Here is a 23030-nt window from a genome sequence, read left to right on the forward strand (position 1 = left end):
TCCTGGGGCTTGCTGGCCAGCCAGACTGGCCAAATTGATGAGATCTAAATTCAATGAGAGACCTTATCTCAAAAAAACAAGCAGATAGTCATTCAGAAAAGGATCTGATGTTGACCTCCAGCCTCCAAACACATGAGAATACATGTACACACACACACACACACACACAGAGAGAGAGAGAGAGAGAGAGAGAGAGAGAGAGAGAGAGAGAGAGAGAGAGAGAGAGAGAGAGAGAGATTGGTGACTAATAATTTATTTATTGGAGCTGAAGATATGGCTAATCAATGAAGAGCACTAGCTGCTTTTGCATAGAACTGAGTTTGGTCCCCAGCATCCATATGGTTCACAACAATCTGTGACTCCATTTCCAGAGGATAAGCTGTCCTCTTCTGCCTCTATGGGTACTAGGCACACACATAAGACACCTGTATACTTGCAGGGAAAACTTTATTCAGGAGCATAAAATGAAATAACTTGTTACTGCACTAGAAGACAGTCTAACTACTAGCTTAGGGATAAGGTGGTAACTTCAGCATAACCCCGGTTCAAAGACACTGTACTGTGAAGGAGAAAAACTGGCAGAGCAACAGCATGGGAGCTGGTGTGCCAGAGTGGAGAATGTGTCACCATCAGGAGATGACACGTCAGATATATCACAGCTTTTAGGCAATTATAATTATTTATATAGGTCTAACATACATCATACCTTTGTGAATGTTTGGTCTTTTAAAAATACATAGAATTACAAATAGTTACTGTAAATAATTCAGATTTTATGCAAATGAATGAACTCTGGCATTCCACATGGACCATGTTATGGTCTACAACACACTTAAAATGCATCATTGCAGATTATAAAAGTTAAATACATCTTACAAGCTGTTTTTACATTTAATACTATTCTACAGAAATGTTTCTTTCCCATATTAATTCAAGATTAAGACTGAACACCTTAAACATAAATATTTAAAAGACTAAATCTCCATATATGAGAAAGGGAATGTAGATGCTACAAAGTAAAATTCTGATTCTCATTCAAAGTCACAACACTTAGTTATCTGGAGTTAAATATCCCATAGTTCAACTACTTGGGATTTTTGATTCTCTTGATCTTTTTGACTTGCTGCTCAGATGCCTTGAACCCGAAGAAATAGTTTTCTGTTCCAATTTTTAGAAAGCTATCAGTAAATCTTTAAATTTATTCTACACCTCAGATCTCTGAACCCAGTGTTCACAAAGATAGCAGCAATACATCACTTACCTACCCTTATCTAAAACACAGACAATTACTACTGACAAGTCAATAAAAAAAAGTGCCTGCCACAGGGTACAGGACACTATAGAGTAGTGGCTGGCACTGGGAGATGCTTTGCTTTCCAGGGTTGGGAAATGTTCAGCAGTGGAGAAGAAAGGGAAGACATATTTCAGTTGAAGGAGTGATGAGACCCGTCATAAACTCAATCAGCCTAATCGTAAAGCTTGCTTGAAAGAAAGACCTATCTCATTTAACTATTACCAATGCACAGTCTGATGACCACACTTAATGGAAATACTGATTATCAGATAGGCTTAACATTTACATATTTTAATGACTTTGCCCAATAAATTATACTAGTAAGATACTTTAGATCTATTAGATATAATTCACTTAACTTTCTGTTTTCAGTATCAAAATGTCTAGGGCATTTCTCATTTCATTTTTAATCAAAGTTTACACTGATTAAAAGTAGTTGTAGGAATTTTAATGAAACACTTCTCCATGGAAGCAGAAAGCTCTAGCCTTGTGTATGAACAGTCAGATATTCATATCAGGGCCTAGGAGCATGTCCACAGCTCTTCTCTAAGAAGGGGTTGTAACTGTTGGGCTTTTCATCAGCCCTGTAAAGCCTACAGAGATAGGTGATCAGTACTAAACCAAATATACAAGAGCAGCTTGCTGTAACACTCGAAGTAAAAGTATTATGTGGATTCTTGAAAGAGCTACATTGAACAATTAGAGGGAATGTCCTAGTGGAGGACTGAATGTTTGCTTAGTATCCAGGAAGCTCCAGATTTGATCCAACACACCAGCCAAAACCAAAACAATACATGCAGTGGAAGCACCAGCAATCTCTTGTTCTAATCTCCAAAGGGGTCTAAGTGGCATCAGGAACTGGTTCTAAAACACAGTTCTTGGGTGCCTAGCTTTCAAGTGTGTTCACTCAAGTGTGTGCTTCATCAAGAGTCCATCTACCAGGCCCAGAGTTAGAATCTCACTGTAGCTACAGGGAACACAGAGAGTGGCTTTGCACAATTCTCCCCACCTTGGTCAATGTGATTCATTTCATGAAATTAGGTAAGGAAATGCTCATATGAAGTGATCCTAGCTATTTCTCCCAAATCTGGTTCCCTGTTGGGGAAACAAACCTTCCTGATAGAATGTAGAGACATAGTCTCCCAAATCTTCCTCTTGGAAAGTCTTTTTCCAATTCTGAAGGAAAATGCAGAAATAGACTACAAAACATAGAAGGGCTGATTTGGGAATGGGTTGGCCCACATTAGCTTGTAGGAACAAACTCTGCACATTCCTCCCTAGTGACAACTTTAGAGACATCCCATTGTCAGCTTGCAGTGGGGCTAACTGCACCAAGAAGATTGATAACTACAAATCTGGGCTCATTTTTAGAATTAATGAATTTAAACCACTTACTGTAATAGATAAAACCACTCACTTTAATAGATAAAACCACTTACTGTAATAGACAAAACAGACACCTGCAAAAAATACTACATGCATCACCTGATAAACATGCTTGAATATTTTTCATTTAAACCCTCTTTAGACAGGCTGCTTTTAGGGCAGAGAATTCCTGTTTGCTTGCTTGGTTTGTTTCTGTGTTTTGAGACAGGGTTTCATATTATAGCTGAGGCTGATCTTGAAGTTACAGCAATTCTGCCTGAGCCTTCTGTGTACTGTAGTTGCAGACATATGCCATTACACCCAGCAGAACCAAGGAATTCGTTTTTGATTGCTTAATCTTGTAACGGATTAAACAATAAATATTTTTGTTTTTATAAACTGTATGGAAATATACATATTATATGTGCAGTTACCTCTACACTGTGCCTCCATTGTGTATTGTGGTGGTATTCTAATTAGTGGAGAGTTGGGATCTCTCTCTCTCCCTCTCTCTCTCTCTCTCTCTCTCTCTCTCTCTCTCTCTCTCTCTCTCACACACACACACACACACACACACACACACACACACACACACATCCCTAAAGGAAACCAAACGAAAGCAGCCCCCAACTTCAAACAACACCCCTTACCTTCTACTAACTACAACCTTCTCTGAGATCCTCCCTTTTTAAACAAAACAAAACAAACCAAGAAGATCAGGGGCTTGTGTAGACCAGGAGACTAGCATCAGAATCAACATATTGAACTTCTGGGCCTCCTCCCTCCATCTTCCAAAGGCTGGTGTTGCAGGCAAGCACCCCCACAACTGGCAATCTTCTCTTTCCATGAATACTTTTATAGGAAGGCTGACATGACTTAACACTCTGCCCACCTTCTACCCATCCCTCCATCTACTCAACACTGTTTGGAAAAGTAGCATCATAGCTCCTGATTATCAAATCAAACCAAGAACTTTTCTATTGTAAAACCAGAGCTTTTATATTTCATGTTTCATATTTCATCAAATATACACATTTCTCACGGGAGGAAAAAACACAGAATGAATGTTATAGTTTGAATGTGAAGTGTCCCCCAAAGACTCATGGGCTGAGTGCTTAATCCTGAATTGATGGGAACTATTTAGGGAAGTGGTAAAATCTTTGGAAGGTGGAGTCTAGAGAAAATGGTCACTAGGAGTATGTCTTTGAAGGTTATATGGCCCTCAGTCCCTTCCTTGCTCTGTGTTCCTGTCAACCGTGAGATGAAGGATGTTCTCTACCCTATATTCTGAGCACCATAATATTCTACACAAACGCATTGAGCCAAGCAACAGACTGCACACTCCAACACTGTGCACTGCAGCAGACCCTACCTCCTGAAAGTTGTTTTGTTAGGTGAACTCTGACAGAGGAAATAACACAGAGTAGAAAATGAGAAACTTTCATTCACTCCCAGGCAGCTAATGGGAACAGGGGATGGATTCCTCTCCTCATATATTCAGATAAAGGCACACAGAGAAATTATGTAGCTTCCAACTATCCACTTGTTAGAAGGCCACCACAGTGCACAATGGAGGCACAGTGCAGAGACAACCGCACATAGAACATGTGTATTTCTGTCTTTTTCCTATAGACTTTATCTAACACCAGATGCTTTCCTTCTTGATTCTATAAACACATTTTGGTTTACATCCAACCTTTCTAAAGATTCTTTTTCTTTTTTCTTCCTCAGATCATCTTACTCTATGATTCTCAAGTGTGTGTGTGCTGTGTCCTGTGAGTTTCTTGATCCATGCATTGATAACTCCCATATCTTTATTTGTAACTCTACCCTAAATTGCCACCTGAGATATGCGCTTGGTCTCTGGAAACCCAGGACTGTGGCTGACTCTGCCCATAAGTCTCACAGTATCTGGGAGCAGAGTTTGAAGAATTATGATACATTACCCCAAAACTCTCCTGAATTCTTATTTGGGTACGGTATAGGCAAAAAGCAATTTCCTTACTTATGAAAAAAAAACCTAAAACAGAACAAACTAAACATGTTTTTGTTCCTATTAAGCCTTGGTCACAGAAACTTCTCAATTTATATAAAATACGCTGTCTTTTACGTCCTTCACTCCCATCTTATGGCTAGTGCTTTATTTTGGCTTCCTTCTCCTCTGTTTTTGCCTTGAGGCATGGACCAGATCAATTCTCCCCACCACATTGCCCCAGTATGATGACCGTACAAAACAGAGTGTCGGAGTGTGACTCACAAAAGGCTTTGAAGTACGCCTGTCTCTCCACTCTCATAATTGTCTCCAGCTAGACTTCCAGCTTCCATATCTTGTCTGATCCTTTAGCAGCAACAATACAAACCTCTCTTAAGCTCCCCCCTGGAGCATCCGTCTTCATATCTGAGAACATCCATCCTTGTGATGTTCTGTTGTTACCTCATCTCTATCATTGCACTTTCTAGACATGGCTACGGTGCACTCTGTATGATAAAGTTAGAGCTTCTCGTACATGCTCACAGCTCTTACACCATATTCTGGAAAGTGTAAAAACTTTGTGTTTTCACACCAACTTCCAAACTACAGTGTAAACTTGAAGTACAGGTTTGCTTATCCATCATCTTTGTTATTTCTCATTGGCACTAAATTAATGTGGTAACAAATGAGTCATCAGTTGTTACATAATCTGACTCTACTTTTTTTCTCATGGGTTACATTTTATAATTCATATCATAAAATTCAAACATGTTTCTCACTGGGCAGGGGGCAGGGACAGAATGAATAGTGTGAATACAAAATATCCCCTAAAGGCTCATGGGCTGAGTGCTTAATCCTGAACTGATGGGAACTATATGGGGAAGTGGTGAAATCTTTAGGAGGTGGAGTCTAGAGAAAATGGGTCACCAGGACTTCGCCTTTGGAGGCTCTGTGTCCCCCAGTCTAGTCCCGCCCTGTTCTGCTGCCACATGGGCTGACACTCTACCTCCTCAGGCTGTTCTATCAGAGAAGATTTATTTTCATATGCTCATGATTGACTGACCACTAAATTTTTCTGCTCCTTTTTTTTTTGTCTTGATTTTAAGTCCAGATTGTTTATATCAGTCACAGTACACGGATGTCTGTCCTCTGTGTCCCAACAGCTGGGTGCCTTTCTCTGGAACAGCTCCAGCCAGTCTTTTCACATGAGCTGTGGTAAACAGCACAATGTCTGGATGGCCAGAAGACACTCCTCCGCCACTGCCTCTTCCAAGAAAGCTGCCAGAGGCAGAGGAGAAATGGGATCAGAAATTGTTGGGAGCCTGGCTACCCTGGGAGCAGCAGTTCACTGAGCCAATGGTTTTCTTGACCAAATGCACAAAACAGGCAACTGCTGCCTTTTCACCCGAGCTTGCTTGTTCACATTTTTACCCCCTTGTTTTCAAGCATAGCCCTCCAATTTATCTCATAGTCACAGTAAAAAGTCCCAGCAAACCAACCTGAGCTCAATCAAATTCATGTCATCTTACATCAGTGGCTCTCAATTAAAGAAACTGAAGACAGATCAGAAATGAAGATAGAGACATCCCAAAGAAGATATATGGGCAAGTCATGGAGCCAACAGGAGCACTCATCCAGCAAAACATGAGTGTGTGCAGTGCTAATCACTGTTAAGTCCTAGGGAATCTGAGAGTTCTGTTCTTAGAATGAATGTCCTGTCCTTAAATCCTCTGAGTCCAAAGAGAAGTTAAAGGAAAAACAGATAATGGCAGGTAAGTGCAGTCAGAGAAATGCAGTGAGCCTCAAAATGCTAAATCTAAATTCAGTCTAGAGCAGAGAATTCATCTTGGAGGATATGGTTGACCTGAGGCAAGGAAAAGCGGGTTGTTAGAAAGGGAACCTGTGCCAGAAGATGAGATTTCAAGAACACCATAAGTAGATAAATGACATGGAGGCACATTAATGGAATACGACACACCTAAAATCCATAAGAACAACACTGAAGACGTGGTAAGGCTGGATCTAGAAGCACTTTCTCTGAGCTTTAAGCGGAGCCATCTGAAGCAAGTGTCAGGTCTGTTTCTGAGAGCCACTTCACTGCAGTGTGGACTCACCGGAGAAACAAACTGTTAGTGTGAGGAAGGAGAGTTCTCATTCCTAAGTTCTCTCCATGCTTCTCAGGGTTTCCCATACTAGCTGGTGTCCAGACTCACTCACAGCTTTGGTAGGATGCATATAAACACAATGAGTGCCACGTTGCTTCCACACCTAAGCAATAGAAACTGGGTTCCCCAGGATGCTTCTCCTTCTGCAACAGCATTGGATGGCTTTTGTTAAAGATGGGAAAATAACAGAATGGACAGAGTTGCATCTCTAGAACACCACATTATGCCATTCTCCAAATGAGAATATATTTATTTTGGGTCACCCTACAGAAGCTCTGTCCACAAGATCCCTCTAACATAAGAATAAGGCAGCCCAGCCACCCATGTGATCAATAAGGCAGAGGTGGTTTCTATTTTTCTTTGCACAACACAAAAATGGAATCAAATGGAACATGTTGATCGGCTGAGCCAATCATTGCATCGATGACATTAAGAGTGTAAACTACTAGAGTGTTATAGGAGTAAAGAAATGAATCAAATTCAAAATATATTCAAAATGAAAAATGACCAAGATTTAGTAACTTAGTTGTGGTGGGGGAGGGGAGAGAGAGAGAGAGAGAGAGAGAGAGAGAGAGAGAGAGAGAGAGAGAGAGAAAATAGAAGTGTTTGATAAGTCATAGTAGCACCACCCAAGACAGCATGCTAAAAATGCCACCTTGAGGAGAAGGTATGTTCCCTTTACGTATACTGACATTAATGTGGTATGCTTTAAGTGGGGATATATGCCAACCATTTACCTGTATGAAAGCCTGAGAAAAATTTGGGTAAGAAACACATTTGTGTTAGCTGTTTGGGAACGATGAATAAATTAGGAGGTTGGCTGAGTTGGACAAAAAGAGTAAAGAACAGAGTCAAAAGATGAATCATAAGATTGAAAGAATTCCCAAGGAAGACCTACGAGTAGTGATGTGAAGGCATTCAGAGCAGGCCACCAGCTCTCCGAAAGACAGAGGTCAATGAGTCTACAGAAAGCATTGAACGGCTGAAAACCACTGAAGCAGTTCAGTTGGATGAGGACCACAAACCAATTCATTCTCTTTGGCAGTTGAAATCAACGGGCGACGACAGTGAAAAACATTCCAGCAGAGTCACTGGTGTCTTGAAGAGTCAATGGAAGCTGCCACAGTGGGGACACTGGGCACCAGCTGTTCTTTCTGACACTTTGTATGTGAACAGAAGAAGGGAACCTCAGGCTGTCTGGAGTCAATTCAAACTCAAGAGGGGAGCTTTCTGCGTGTGTTTTCAACATTAGATAGTGCAGCCTGGTACAGCGGCCACTCATCTCCTCATGTGGTGATCAAACACTGGAAACGCACTGGTTCACACTGAGATGTGCTGGGAATTAAAACTCACACTAAAGTTTGAAGACAAAGAACTAAGATGTGACTATAATAGATCTCAATGATTATTTTATATGAAACACATAAAATTGACAATCTATACATTAGCGTAACTATTTCACTAAATTTAATTTCATGCAATTGTTTTAATATTCTTTAATGTACCCAACTGAAAATAGAAACTCACATGTGTGACTTATATTACAGTTCTATTGTGTGTACATATCTGAGGATGTTGTAGGCTGGTAAGTATCTGTGATAGGCAGAATTCTAAAACAGTTCCCAAGACCCACACCTGTACAGTCCTTCTCCCCTGACTCCAAGTAGGATGACTGAGTGTGAAGAGATATTTGCCTCTTGGCCAGAGCACTATTGCACAGACTTTAAGCAAATAAGATGAGAGATTCACCTGTGTGAACCTGACGTTCCCAGGAACACCCGTTGGAAGAAGGTGAAGTTTCGGAGAGATGCTCCACCATGTTTTTGTAAGAAGTAACAAACTGCCAAAGAAATGTCTCCCCTCTACTCTCCTGCTGATAACCCTAGTGGTTACTGCTTTTCCAGATCATCCTGAGTCATTAAAGAAGCCCACCATTGGCTTCAGACAATACAGTTCAGTCCCGTGGTTCTACCTGTGTGTGAGTGTAAATGTCTGTGCCCTTCTCAAACTCATGTTAAAGCCTGAACTCCACTGTTACAATGGTAAGAGGTGAGGTCTGGGAAATGATTATGGAACAAAGTCTCCTCTGGTATTAGTGCCAACATAAAAGAGTCCCACAGAGCTGCTTGACTCTTCCCCCCCACCCAAGAATGTGGAAAGAAGGCACTATCTATAAACAAAGAATCAAGCAAGCAAACAACAATAAAAGGATGTCACTCAACAAGGATCAACGAAGTCCTTCATCTTGGACTTCCCAACATTCATAAATGAAGAAGTATGGTCTATGAATATAGAATCCACCAGTCTGAAGTATTCTGTTATAGAAACCTGAATGGACTAACACGGTAGGAAGTCTGGGAAGGAGCAGAGCCTAAACTGATACTTCTACTGCAAACTCAGTATGTACATCATTAAATATGGGCATAGTCCCTTAGCAAACAGTTTGGAGACACACCAGGTACTATCTTAGGGTGAACAACAAGGCAAGTATTTGCTAGGCCACTGCAATGTTTTAAAGGTCACAGTCTGATGGATATGTATAAGGATCAGGCATGTTCTTCAATCATCTTTTTAGCTTGTGTTTGTAAATAACCAAGAAGCTGTTGTAGTTCCAATCACTTCCCCAAGTAGTCAGGCTTAGAAATATTAGCATGTGCCTTTTACCATATTAATGGGATCAGGCTCCTTTCAAAAACATAATTTGATAATAAGCTGAAAATCTACTTTATTGCTTTTTGCTTCAAAAGTAAATCTAACCCAAAGCAGGGCTTTCCTAAATCCTTTCTGGGGGCCTTAAGATCTTATTGCAAGGCATCTTAGTTTCTCAAATCTCTTCATTATATAAGAGTCTTAAAAGGCTCTAGTTTTAAATGAAAATGATATTTTTATAAATATATAACACATAAATGTACATATCAATGTACTGCTTAACTATGCAATATATATAGGTATGGATATTTTGAAACTTTGCCAAAATTATACCAAGGGACAATGACAAACTTTGATACATGAAATTAGTAAAACTACTATTGGGAAAAAAGATAGAGATATTTTCAGAATTATTATTCTTAGATTGCATCAAAAGAAAATTTTGATGAATCCATGATTTTAGCTTGCTTATGAAGATATCTGAATTTTTGAAATAGATAAATACCTACATAGATGAAGATAGGAATATCATGAACTTGCTTCTAAAATCATGATGTATACCTGTGCATCTACAAATTCAGTACATATTCACCAAATTATATCATCAATATACTTGTTGAATTACCTGATCCCATAGCAGGGATTCTGACTGAAAAGCTGCCTGAAGAATCTCTTATCTTACAACTTCACCCTTTCCCAGGGAGTCATGGTCATATCTTGGTGCTTGGGAGATGAGAGAAACATCTCATGGAATTTGTGACTTATCTGTGGTGTTCACCTTGTAGATGACACAGTGAAATCTCTGGGTCATGCCCTCAGAGTAGAGATGTTACTTTTTGGGAAAAAAGAAAATTACATGGCACCATGCTAGGCTCTGAAAGGACTCAAAGAAGAATTTGACCCAGTTACTGACCTGCAAGCAGTTTATAGACATCCAAAACCCACGAAGGAGAAAGGAATGCTTATTAGTGAGAATGACACAAAACAGCACTTTTTGAAATAGAAGAATGAAGAAGATACCACTAAACGTGCATTTGAACTATGTGACAGAAACCATGCAGGGGGATCAGAGTCCAGCTGCTCCAAGAGGCCCTATAGCTCCTGCCCACTTGCAGCCTGTGAACAGATCTGAGCCATGGACACAGTCAAACCTCCTTTCAACTTTCACTCCCTTGGCATTCCTCAGCCTTACAAAATGATAATGAGGATGTCAGAAAAGGATTATTGCCAATAGTGATGGTGTCACTACTTTAACATGGGCTCTGAATTTCAATTATTGTCAAGAAAATGAACTTACTTCGAGAGAGATTCTCAAGGGCTTTCCCCAGCTTCTTGCTCTCTTGAAGGATGTGGTTCAATTCATCAAAATCACGGCTTTGTGGTTTAGTCCGCCAGTCCCACTTAGGATGTTCTACTGACCTTGGCACTATGTTTAAAAGAAACGGTTATTTCATGAGCATGTCGTACAGCGATACAAACTCACCATTCATCGTTTGTGAAAGACTGCGTCAAGATCAGTGTGCAGAATAAAAATGATTAAGCTGGAGGTGGTTTTCTTGTGAGGAAACAGCAAGGAGATTTAAAATTGGACTTGAAGAAAATGTTTTAACTCAATAAATAGAAGAAAATATGGCAGTGATTATGGAAAATGGGAAATTGCAATACTGATTTAAATCTAATTACTTCTATAACTTAAGGGGAAACACAAGGGAAAAGTTTATCTCACATAATGCTAAAATAAATTTCTAAAAATCAGCCTAACATAATAATTACTAACCCCATCATCAGTAACTAGCAAATATTTTTATGATGCCATTTGTTATATATTCTAAAAAACACAAGACTGTGTGTGTATATATATATGTGTGTGTGTATATATGTATATACATATATATGTATATATATACATACATTATATATTTATGTTTAAAATTTCTCTCAAGTTTTTATTAAAATTATGTAACAGTTAAGGAATATTTTTCCTTTCAAAAAATAAATTGAACATGGGGAAGTGATTGAGTAAGGCTTTTCTCTGGAAGACATAAAATGGGGTAATTATCAGTGGTGAGATTTAGCAATGAAGAGAAAAAAGAAGCTTATAGGCCGAAGAGTGGGATGCAAAAAGAGTCAGCACTTCATTTAAATGTGAATTCACCAACTCAGGAATGCAAGGTCAAAGCAATGAAGACATAAGAATTTAATTGTTTCCCAGATTTAAAGAGTGCAATTATAGGGACCAGCAAAAGTCAACTTTTGTTATTTCAAGTTTTTAAACAACATCAGTAAAGACATGATTGCAAAAGCTTTTGGGGACAAAAATAAGACATTGGATTAACAACAGACTTAGTAATATGTCTGTTCCAGAAGACAGGAGAACAATCCTTAAAAATTCCAACAGAAAGTTACTTCTAACCCAAAATTTTATACCAATTATGGGTGCAGCTGAGATACTTAAAGCTCTTGAGAGTTTCTTTCATAAACATTCTTTCTAAGAAAGTTACCAACGGGTGTGCTCCAGTTCAATGAATAAATAAACAAAAATCTTAAACTACTTGGAAGCAGGAATGGGTGAACTCTAAAAGAAAGAGAAAGGGGGCATTCTCTTGATGACAGTGGAGGATGGTATTAACACACAGTTGGAAACTGTCTACAGGTGACAAGTTAAGAGTGGAGGAAGGCAGCAAAGGGCTGCAGGAGAGAGGTCTCCAAGACGCCTTCAATGACATACAAGGAGAAAAAAAATACAAAATAAAGCAGCATAAAAAAGAAGAGGAGTTAGATCACATTAAGGAACTCTTTGGGCAGGGCTTGGGGAAGCATTCGTAATGAATATACAGAAAACAAGGTGAACAGTGAAGAGCACATTATTAATTCTAAAACAGAAGTAACATTTCAGTTTGTCTTGCTGAAAAATATCAATTAATATAGTTGTAGTGATATTGAAGCAGAGTACGTCTTAACACAAATTTGAAGTAATCACAATTGCTCTGCTGTCAGGATGAGATAGGAGTTGATGAGTGCACAGCAAAGTGTGAAGGTGATTCATAAATGATACATTACATTTAAAAGGCTAAGAGCAGTTTAGAACCTTATATGTTCAGATATGCAGACTCGAAAACTAAAATAAACATTCAAGGTGTCAAAATTGATCCCAGTTACAGTTGGGAAGGAAGAATAGTTACTTCGAGGAATAAGAGTAGCTAAAACAATATTTGTATCATAGTCTTCAAAATCGTGGTGGCCACACTTGTTAACCTGCTTTGAATAATTTCTTTATTCTGCAGTTTGTACCATTGCATCATGTAATTTCCTGTAAAACCATGTTCAACAAGGTCTTTCCTTACCTTTCAATTTATAGAATAGTAGAATAAAACCACAAATACTCCAAGTTTGTATCCAGGCAGCCACGAGATCTGTCCCTGAATGTTCTAGGTTGACAAGCCCAGGTAAGACCAGCAGATGACCTGACCTATCAACACCAAATCCTGAGAAACTATACACTGGCTTCAAGGCAACGAGTTTGAGCCTCACATGACACCAGAAGTTTCCTTGGCAACTTTACAGAGAAACTGAGACCATTTTTTTTTTTTTTTTTTTTACTGTAGCCTGTGATGACTCCTGTTTGTAAATGACAGCATGGGAACCCAATTCAGAATGACCGTGTTCATCTTATGATCACAGACAGATTAGCTATGCTTCCAGTTACAATAGCCATCCTGATAAGTAACAGACAGAGGCCTGTGAAGTCATCTGTCCAACATGCAGCCTTGGATGAGAACATCTTTGTAGTTTTCTGCCAGACGGAAACCTTACTGAAGTTGTCTTTAATTTTAGAACTCAGTGTTGCAGTTACATTACATCTTAGAAAATTTCCTCAGGAGAAATGGAACACAGCAGGAGAGTGTCCCAACATAATATGAGCCAGAGGAAACAGTGACAGAATTTGAGGACACTAAAAGCAAGCTCACCCCAGTACAACAGGGTGACCACAGTACTGCACAGGTGGACTCTCTTATTTCCCCATAACAAGGACAGTCGGCTACTTAAAAACCACACTTCATGCTGAGCAGGGGCGATTTTTTTTCAAGACAGGGTTTCTCTGTGTTGCTTTGTGCCTTTCCCTAAACTCACTCTGTAGCCCAGACTGGCCTGGAACTCACAGAGATCCACCTGCCTCTGCCTCCCGAGTGCTGGGATTAAAGGCATGTGCCACCACCACCCAGCTAGGGGTGATTTTTTTTTAACAATTCCATATATTAATCAAATTCTAATTCACCTTCCATTAGTTATTTCTGTCCATGAGTTTAAAACTTATTTATTGTTTCCTCCTCATAAATTTATTTTTAATAATATTTTATTTTTTGAAATTATACTATAATTACATCATTTCACTTTCACTTTTCTCCTTCCATCCCCTATGAACCCCTTTTAAAGTTATAGCCTTTTTCCTTTAATATATAGTTTATATATAAATTTAATATATTTTTTCTTTAATATATAAATATAAGCTGTCCAGTCCATATAATGTTACTTGTATGTATATAATATTGTATGTATATAATATACCAAGGGCTGAGAATTTGGTATTAGATAAATTAAAGGGATCTTCTCTAAGAAAGACTATTTCTCTCACTTTCAACATTCCTTGTCAGTAGCCAATAATTCTCTAATTGGATTTAAGACCTGCTCAATAAGAGGGAAATCATGCCTGGTACTGGAAACCCAGCAATCCATCTGGGGCTAGTGCTGAGGTCATGGATGTTAGAGGAGGACCTACAACCACCCTTTACTAAATCAGCATAACCCTAATGAATTTCTAAGACCCAGTTGACCAAATTCTTTAAAGTAGAAATGAGAACTCTGTCACTGACGAATGTGTAAAACATATACAATTTCTGCAGAGGAGATCCCAGTATTGTCTGCCAGAAGTACTACTGTCATCCCCACCCACTCTGCTTTTTTGCCTCTTTTTCAATGATTTAGAAAAACACAAAGTTATACATATAATTTAGGGAGTACCACATGCATATTTGAAAGAGGGTGAATAAGTCTGTGCCCTACATTTACTATTTCTTGATGGCGAGAACACTCAGAATGCTTTCAGTCTTTCTGGAATGCACACTGCACTGTCACTGGTGGGCATTCTACAATGCAGTGGCACAGCATAGCTTCTTGGTCCTCACTAGAACTTAATCATCACCGATAGAACTGACCTTTGAGATTATTTATACCTTTCGATCCTGATTGCTAAAACAACAGCTGAACCACGCTTTCCTTTTCAGTATGCCAGGAAGTGTCCTCAGTACTATAGTGATAATTTACTGCAAGTTGATTGAGGCGAGCTGCCTCTGTTTTCTGTCCTATCTTCTAAATGTTTGGACACTGTTTTGATGTCTTCATTCTCTTGTATTTATGTAATCTGTAATTACATCCTCATGCCTCATCCTTTCCTTCTTATCCTAAAGTTTTCCTGATAGTCTCTACATATCTACGTACTTCTGTTTGTGTATTTTGTAATAAAACATTATAAACAAGAAGAGCATCTAGAGAGAGGGCTTAGCAGCTAAGAGCACTGGTTGTTCTTCCAGAGGATCCATATTTGATTACCAGCTTGAACATGATAATCCACAATCATTTGTAAGTCCATTTCCAAGGAATCTGATGCTCTCTTTTGGCCTCTATAGGCACCAAGCAAGTGAGTTGCATATGGACATATATGCAGGCAAGACATGATACACATAAAATAAAATAATAATAAAAATTAATAAATAGAAAGAAACGGAGGAATATTACCCCAAATGCAAAGAAAAGCACTAATAGGATTACTGAGAGATGATTTCAGTTTTTTATTTTAACCTAAACCAACATATTTATCTCAGTTTTCTTAACTGGATTATGAATATGAAATGGGCAAAAAGTACAAGCATTTACTTCCATGCACAGGAAGTTGGTGGACAATGTCATTTTCATCATTCTGCCAACATTTTGTTCACTATAAGCCATCATCCCACATACTAAGCAACTGGAAAATACTTAACACATGTTAAGTACCTAACACCACTTCATCAATCACTATATAGCTATTGAAAACTAACAAGCCACTGGGTAGGATAAAGTTATTTTGTTTGTTGTGAAATTAATCTAATAAATAAATACTATCTTTTTATGGTAGGCTGAGAAGTAAAGATTTTCTTGTTCGGATTTTTTCTTCTTTTTTATATTTTGAGACAGAGACTCACTTTGCAGCCCTTGCTAATCTCAAACTTACAATCCTCCTACATTCCAAATGTTGAATTATAGGCATGTGGACTAAATAAATAGCTTAAAAGAAAGAGGAAGGGTGGGAGAGAGGGAGGGAGGGGAGAGAAGAAAAGAAAGAGAGAGAGAGGAGGGAGAGAGAGAGAGAGAGAGAGAGAGAGAGAGAGAGAGAGAGGTTTTTAAGTTTGAGGGCATACTGGACAATCTGGACAATCTAGTAAAACCCAGTTAGAAATAAGAAAAGGAGAGAGGGAGTGGAACTGAGAGGGGGAAGGAGGGTTGGTAAACAAGGAGACGGAGAGAACTTCATTGTGAAATAGAAATATAGCATGTGCTAGAGGAAATACAAGAGACCCTACATTTTTCCTTGAATACAATGTGCATACACACACACACACACACACACACACACACACACACACACACCACAGACAAGACACATACACAGGCACAAAACTACAGATGCAAACACATACTGATGCACACAGAGAGAAACATACGTTCAGAAAGTTATAAACACAGACTATCCCCTACACACACATACACACATACACACACACACACACACACACACACACATACACACACACACACACACACACACACACGCATGCACGCACGAACGCACGCGCAGGCACAGGCACACACATAAACATACACACACATAGATATACATACACATGCATACACCACACATACACAAACACACACAGTTGACAGCATTTTCTCTTATTTGAAAGTCAATAATTTTTAAAATATTTATTTGTGCCCTTTCTTCTTTTAAAAGTATGGGCAACAACTTGGAGTCTCTTTTTAATTTCATTCTTCAAATATTTGCTAAGAATGGATCTTTCCATTTCTAGATGAGTTTTTGTTTAATATTTTAAGTATATATATATATTTCTCACAAGTCAAGTACTACTGCTATCATTTTCTAATTTATTGATTTGTATGGAATGCCAACATATAAATGTAATCCTCAAAGGAGAAAAGAATAGAAAAAAATATTAATGAAGTAACATGAATTGGATAAATGAAAGAAATACTACTGAAAAGTAATCTGTGTTGATTGTACAACAGCAGACAAAAGAAGGCTTTATTACAAAAACTTTTCCTAAAGATAAAGAAGGGCAAAATGTGCTGCTTAGCAGGGTCAATCTACCATAATAATATGTCACAATGATTAAGTTTATGTATTTATGTTATATCCCTATCCTTACAGTCTCAAAACATAGGAATCAAAACTTACATAAATGAAAAATGCAGCTCTAAAATAAGAGCTGGGGAATATAATATCTCTATAAAAATATTTAGAATCCTGGAGAGAAATCAGTGAGAAAAAGGCTGACTTCACCACTGTACAGACTATGATGGGCCAGCAGATGTACACAGAATATTGCACTTAGCAACAGCAGAATGTCCACCCTCCTCTAGGGTGGAGGAAACATTCCTTAGGAGAGATTATATGTAACATAACTTTGTAAATATCAAGAAATTTGAAAAGAATTGAAATCATACAAAGTAAGTACTCTGACAATGATAGGACAAAAAGAAATCAAGAACAAAACTGATAAACATACAGGCATGAAAGAGTTAAATAAAACATAAATACAACCAGAAGACTTCTGAGAGAAAGTGAAGAATAGCATACGTGGGAAAAGTGTACATTCTAACCCCTGGGGGTGTGGTGAGAATGGGGTTCAGATGGGGATCCATAGCTGTATGCTCTCATTCCAAGAGGAATTTTAAATATTTTTGCTAACTTTGTCCCCTAATGAATAATAAAGTTAAGTAGACAAAGAAGAGCAAACCAAGCCCTATCTAGCAGAAGGTGGAAGACATTAATTATTAGAACTGATAAAAGTGAGACAAAGATGGAAAATTATAAAGCTAAAAGGGCTAAAATTCACCTCATTAGGATTAAAAATTTAACAAATCTCTAGCAAGGTTGATGAAGAAAGAACCGAAGATTCACATTATTAAAGTCAAAAATCTTAATGAGACATTATAATTAACCCCTGAAGAAGCAAGTTAAAAAATAAAATCCTAGAAACCCATAAAAACACCAAAACTCATTCAGAATACCATTTTAGATCTGAGTAGTACAGATGACACAATTATAAAAAACAAAACAAAACAAATAAAAAACTCTCTAGGATTGGTCCAAAACAATCAGTTTAAAATAAGATCCTATAACAAACATCAAGTTTTCTTTTTGTTCTAGAAAACTGAAAAAGAATGAACACTTTCTATCTCATCTTATAAGACCAGCTTTGCCCTCAACAAAGGCAAAGAAACGACTCACCAGTATCTTTAATGGAAATCTATGCAGAAATCCTCAGTAACTTAGTACCAAACCGACAACAGTAGCATATTGGACAAATTGCATACCAAGAGAATGCAAGGGTGGTTAACACAAGAAAGGAATCAAAATAATATAACATACTGATAGAAAATAGAGAAATAATTGCAGAGATGTCTCAAACGTGACAGAACTTTGAATACATTCTTATTTGACAAGTTAGGGGCTAATGAGAACATCCTCAACATTATAAAAGGCAAATAGCGAAATCTCACAGTAAATGACTGTAGTGGGTGGCATGAGGCTGGAAAATTTTCTCCTAGGCAATAACAGAGCAAGAATTCCTGACCAGTTTTTGATGCTTCTAGACTGCATGGCAATTTCTAGCTATAGAAATTAAGAAAGTAAAGAGAAATTGAAAAGCATCCCAACTGGAAGAGAATTAAAACAGTCACTGTCTGAAGATGGGAGTGATCTTATATTTAAAAAGTCATAAGCATCCATACATACACAGAAGGGTAACATGAATAAATGTTTTCAGCCAAGTTTTAGGAAATAAAATGAACACCAAAAAAGTTAATCTTGTCTCTAAGTACTAGCAATAATAATCAGAAGGGAAAACAAAGACAGTTCCATGAGTGATAACCATATGGATGAATAAAATATTTAGGACTAAATTTAACATTTATTCTAAAATGAACAACAACAAAAAAACAAAATGGAAATAATTAAAGAGGATTTAAAGAACTGGAGTATCATTTCCTGTTGATGGCTAAGAAGCTTTCTTCTTTTAAATCAGTACTCCCCCAAAGTAATCTATTAATGTAGTGATGCAATCAAAATACCATTTGCCTTGTTTAGAAAGGAAAAACTGATTTTTAAAAGCTAATCAGAATTTGAAGTATAGAGAGCATCCAAAATAATCCCAAAAGAGAATGAAAAAGATAGAAAAACACAATTCAAAGACTCATATGTCCTAATAAGTGAAATGTCCTAATAAGTGAAACAACACAATACTCACAAAACCACATCTATTCAATTTAATTAAACAGAATGGTGAACACAGAATAAAATCACTGTCATATTTATGGTTAGTTAGTGTTCAACAAAGCACAAAGATTATGCAATGGAGAAAGAATATTTTCAAAAAATTATGCTGAGACAATTGAGTACACACATGTGAAAAATGAAATCAAGGCTTCGTACCCTACCACCTACAGAAAGGAACTCAGGATGTAGCAATGGGTGCACATAAGAGACAACGCTCTAAGTAGTAGTGGGAGAGAGAGAGAGAGAGAGAGAGAGAGAGAGAGAGAGAGAGAGAGAGAGAGAGAGATCGGATGATCTTAGAACTGGCAAGAGACTTTTAGATAGCATACTTAAAGCACAAGCAAAAATAAGGAAGAAACACATAAATTGATTAGAATAATTAGAAGTTTTGTACATTAGTACATTAGTGCACACTGTCAAGAAAGTAAAAAGGTAACATGCGATATGGGGGAAAATATTCACTGATCATGTATTTGATAAGAGACTTGTGCCTAGATTAGAAAAGAACTCAGGACAAAACAAGTAACAAAATACCTAAAACTTGGCAGAGATATCAACAGTCACTTCTAGAAAGACACTCAAATTGTTGAGAAGTCACTGAGAAGATGCTCAGCAAACCTGGCTCTCAGGGAAATGCGAATGACAACAAGAATGAAGCATCATTTCACGTTCACTTGAATGGCTATGTTTTTAATAAAAATACCAAGCACTGGTGGTTATGGGAGAAATTACAGTGTTTACACATCATTGATGGTAATGTAAATAGAATAGTTTCCATAGAAAGTGTAGATGCTCCTCAAAAGGCTATACACAGAGTTACATATGGCCTCACCATTCCATTACCTAGGTATCAGAGACGCTATTTCAGTTAAATGTGTGTATGAATGACCATAGCAGCACAATCCACAACTGTCAAAGGAAGAAACATTCAGAATATCCATGAAGGAAGGAATGGATGAGAAAATGTGGTATGTACACATAAGGGAATGCTATTAGAATAAAATTATGCACATGTTGAAATGTGCATGAGAATCAAGAGCTTGCTAAATGAAACAAGCTCCCACAAAAGGGCACACTTGGAGGATTCTTCTCCTATTATTACAGCAGATAAATCCACAGAGACAGACAGCAAGTAGCCAGGGACTGGTGGGAGCCAGGACTGTCGAATGGCCACTTAGTGGGTACAGTATTAACTTTGGGAGTGCTGAAAACACTTCATTAGAGAGATGGTGCGGGATAAATACTGTGATTGTATTCAAATGCTGTTGAGTTGTGTGTTCAAGTGTTTTTACACTTTCCTTAAATTTTCACACAGAAATAAAAGTCACTTGTAGTGGTTTGGTATGCAGTGTCACCTATAGAAACTAGCTCTGGAAAGGATTTCCTCCTCCTTGATGATAACCAAGATAAGATTCAGTTCTGCTTCATTTGGTTTTCCTTGATGATGTCCAATGTTGAAGAAAATTTTCCTATTTTGTTCTGTAACCCTATAGATGTCCATTCTGGAACTCTTTGTTGTACTGACTTCTTTTATTTGTTCACCCTTTCCACAACATCATATTATCTTGATAAGCATAACTTTTAAAATAATTACTTCAATTTCTAGCATAATGCTTATTGGATATTTGGATAGGAATTATGTTTAAATTCTGGCACAAATTAGAATATTGACATTTTCCCAATATACAACATGAACAGGGTATATTTACCCAATTGATTTACTTTTTCTCTCAGAAATATCTCATAGTTTTCTTTATAAACAATGTGCACATTTCCCATCAAATTTATCCCTAAATATTCAGTGTTCTTTACTACTTTTGTAAATGTTATTTTAAGATATTATCCTAGCTACATTGTTGTTATGTACATACAATTGCTGTTTTTAGTTTAACTTTTTATCTGATGGCTTTGCTAATTTTTCAAGCTAATCTTTGTGTTTTTATTGTAAATTTGTATACATTCTTCACCTTTACAATGATGAAGTCCATGAATAGTATTTCACAAGCTTATCTGCAGTTGTGAACTTTTTATTGTCTGATTTCATTGGTTGTGACATCCACTGTAATGAATGTTATAAACACTTGTTGAACAGAAGTTGAAACACCTATTTCAGTTACAAAGGAAAGATACTCATTATTTTGATGAAGAATATAATATTGGGTAAAGATTTTTATTTTTCCCTTTCTTAGGCCAAGAACATGCTCCTTTATTATTATTTTAATGGTAGTTTTGATCATAAAAGCTGCATTTTTCCAAATGCTTTCCTTCCTCTGTTGAAGAGACTTATAATTTTTTTCTTAATCTGCTCATTTTTAGTTTAAAGTGAATGACACAAATTAATTTTGGCATATTACATAAACATTGACTTTCTTGGATGAAACAAATATAGTAGCTTATTGCTCTTTTGTTTCACTTCTGTACCAATGTTGCAATATTGGGTAAAAGTATTCATGCCTGTAATGGTCAATTTCATCAATTTATAATTGATAAATACAATTACAAAGGAGATTATAAGACATTACCCTGGATTGTGTGTGATAGATTGCATTTACAGAGACTGACTAGACTAATTCCTAAAGGAATCAAAACATGGCAGTATTATTGAGAGGTAGGTTAAAAGTACAAGGTTGGATGCATCAGGAGAAGCAAGGTCACTGAGGCAAGACTTGAAGGTGACATCTTGTTCTGCGGCTTTCCATATTGCTTTGTCTCTGACTCTTGTCTGACACGATGTGAACTACCCTGCTCCATCATGCCCTTCACACAGTGATGGAGTAGCTGCTCTGTATTCAGGAGTTACAATTAACCCTTCCTCATTTAGGTTATTATATCAAGTCTTTTGAAATAGCAATGATAAAAGCAGTCAACACAGTGTTTGTGGTCTTGAAGAATATTCTACTTTTCTAGATGGAGTGTTGGTGCAGTTAATGTCAACTTGATGGGATCTACACTCACTGAGAAGACAGGCCTCTGGGCATGTCTGCAGGGCACCTAGATTAGGTTAATTAAGGTAGGAACACCCCAAGTGTGAGTGGTACCATTTCTTAGGCTGGAGTTCTTGACTTCAAAAGAAGCTAGCAGAGCACAAGCATCCATCCCTCCCTGCACCCTCCTCTGGATGCTTGATGACCAGCTACGTCATGCTCCCGCAGCCATTACTTCCATCACATGATGAACTATGAGCCAAAATTAAATCTTTCTCCTTTAGTTGCTTTTATGAGGTATTTTGTCACAGCCACAAGACAAGTCACTAAAACAGGTGTCCTTATCCTGTTTTAGCAATAGTGTCAAGATCTCTTGAAATGAGCTGAAATAGGAACCATTATGTTTCTCTATTTTCTATAATAGTTTTGTGTAGTGCAATTTCCTTGACCTGGCAAATGTTTTGTTCTCTAGTGAAGCCATTTTGGCTTCAGGCTCTTTGTGTGGTAAATTGCTAGATTAATTCAATTTCTTCCATTGGTAGAAGAAATTTAAATATTTCTGTTTTTCCTCAAACAATTTTAGAATATGTCATTCTAGGAATTTCTGTTTTCCATATGCATTGTCAGTTCTATTGGCATAGGCCACACAAATTATTTTCTAAGAAGTCTTTTAATATTTTTATCATATGTGTTAGTGCTTAGTCTTTCAGTAGTTACAGTTTATATTTGATAGGTCTTCACAGATATTTTTATATCTTTTCAAATAATCAATTGTTATATGTATTTTTTTCCTATTTTCCTTTTTCTATTCAATTTCTTTTTTTTCTGGGTCTATATTTTTTATTTTATTTTATTTTACAATATAATTTAATTTTACATATCAGCCACGGATTCCCTTGTTCTCCTCCCTCCTGCCCCCCTCCCCTTCCCCCCAGCCCACCCCCCATTCCCACCTCCTCCAGGGCAAAGCCTCCCCCGAGGACTGAGATCAACCTGGTAGACTCAGTCCAGGCAGGTCCAGTCCCCTTCTCCCAGGCTGAGCCAAGCGATC

General features: G+C 37.6%; 1 protein-coding gene across 1 annotated transcript in view; it reads right to left on the reverse strand.

Annotated features, from left to right (window-relative positions):
- Nucleotides 1-23030, reverse strand: part of LOC131903435 (uncharacterized protein C8orf34 homolog) — a 152796-nt gene that overhangs the window by 32669 nt on the left and 97097 nt on the right. The window contains exon 4 of the mRNA XM_059254009.1: nucleotides 10743-10871. Within this exon, the coding sequence (XP_059109992.1) occupies nucleotides 10743-10871 (129 nt within the window). The remainder of the gene's footprint in view (nucleotides 1-10742; nucleotides 10872-23030) is intronic.

The sequence above is a fragment of the Peromyscus eremicus genome, chromosome 2 (genome assembly GCF_949786415.1).
Source record: "Peromyscus eremicus chromosome 2, PerEre_H2_v1, whole genome shotgun sequence".
Classification (NCBI taxonomy): domain Eukaryota; kingdom Metazoa; phylum Chordata; class Mammalia; order Rodentia; family Cricetidae; genus Peromyscus; species Peromyscus eremicus.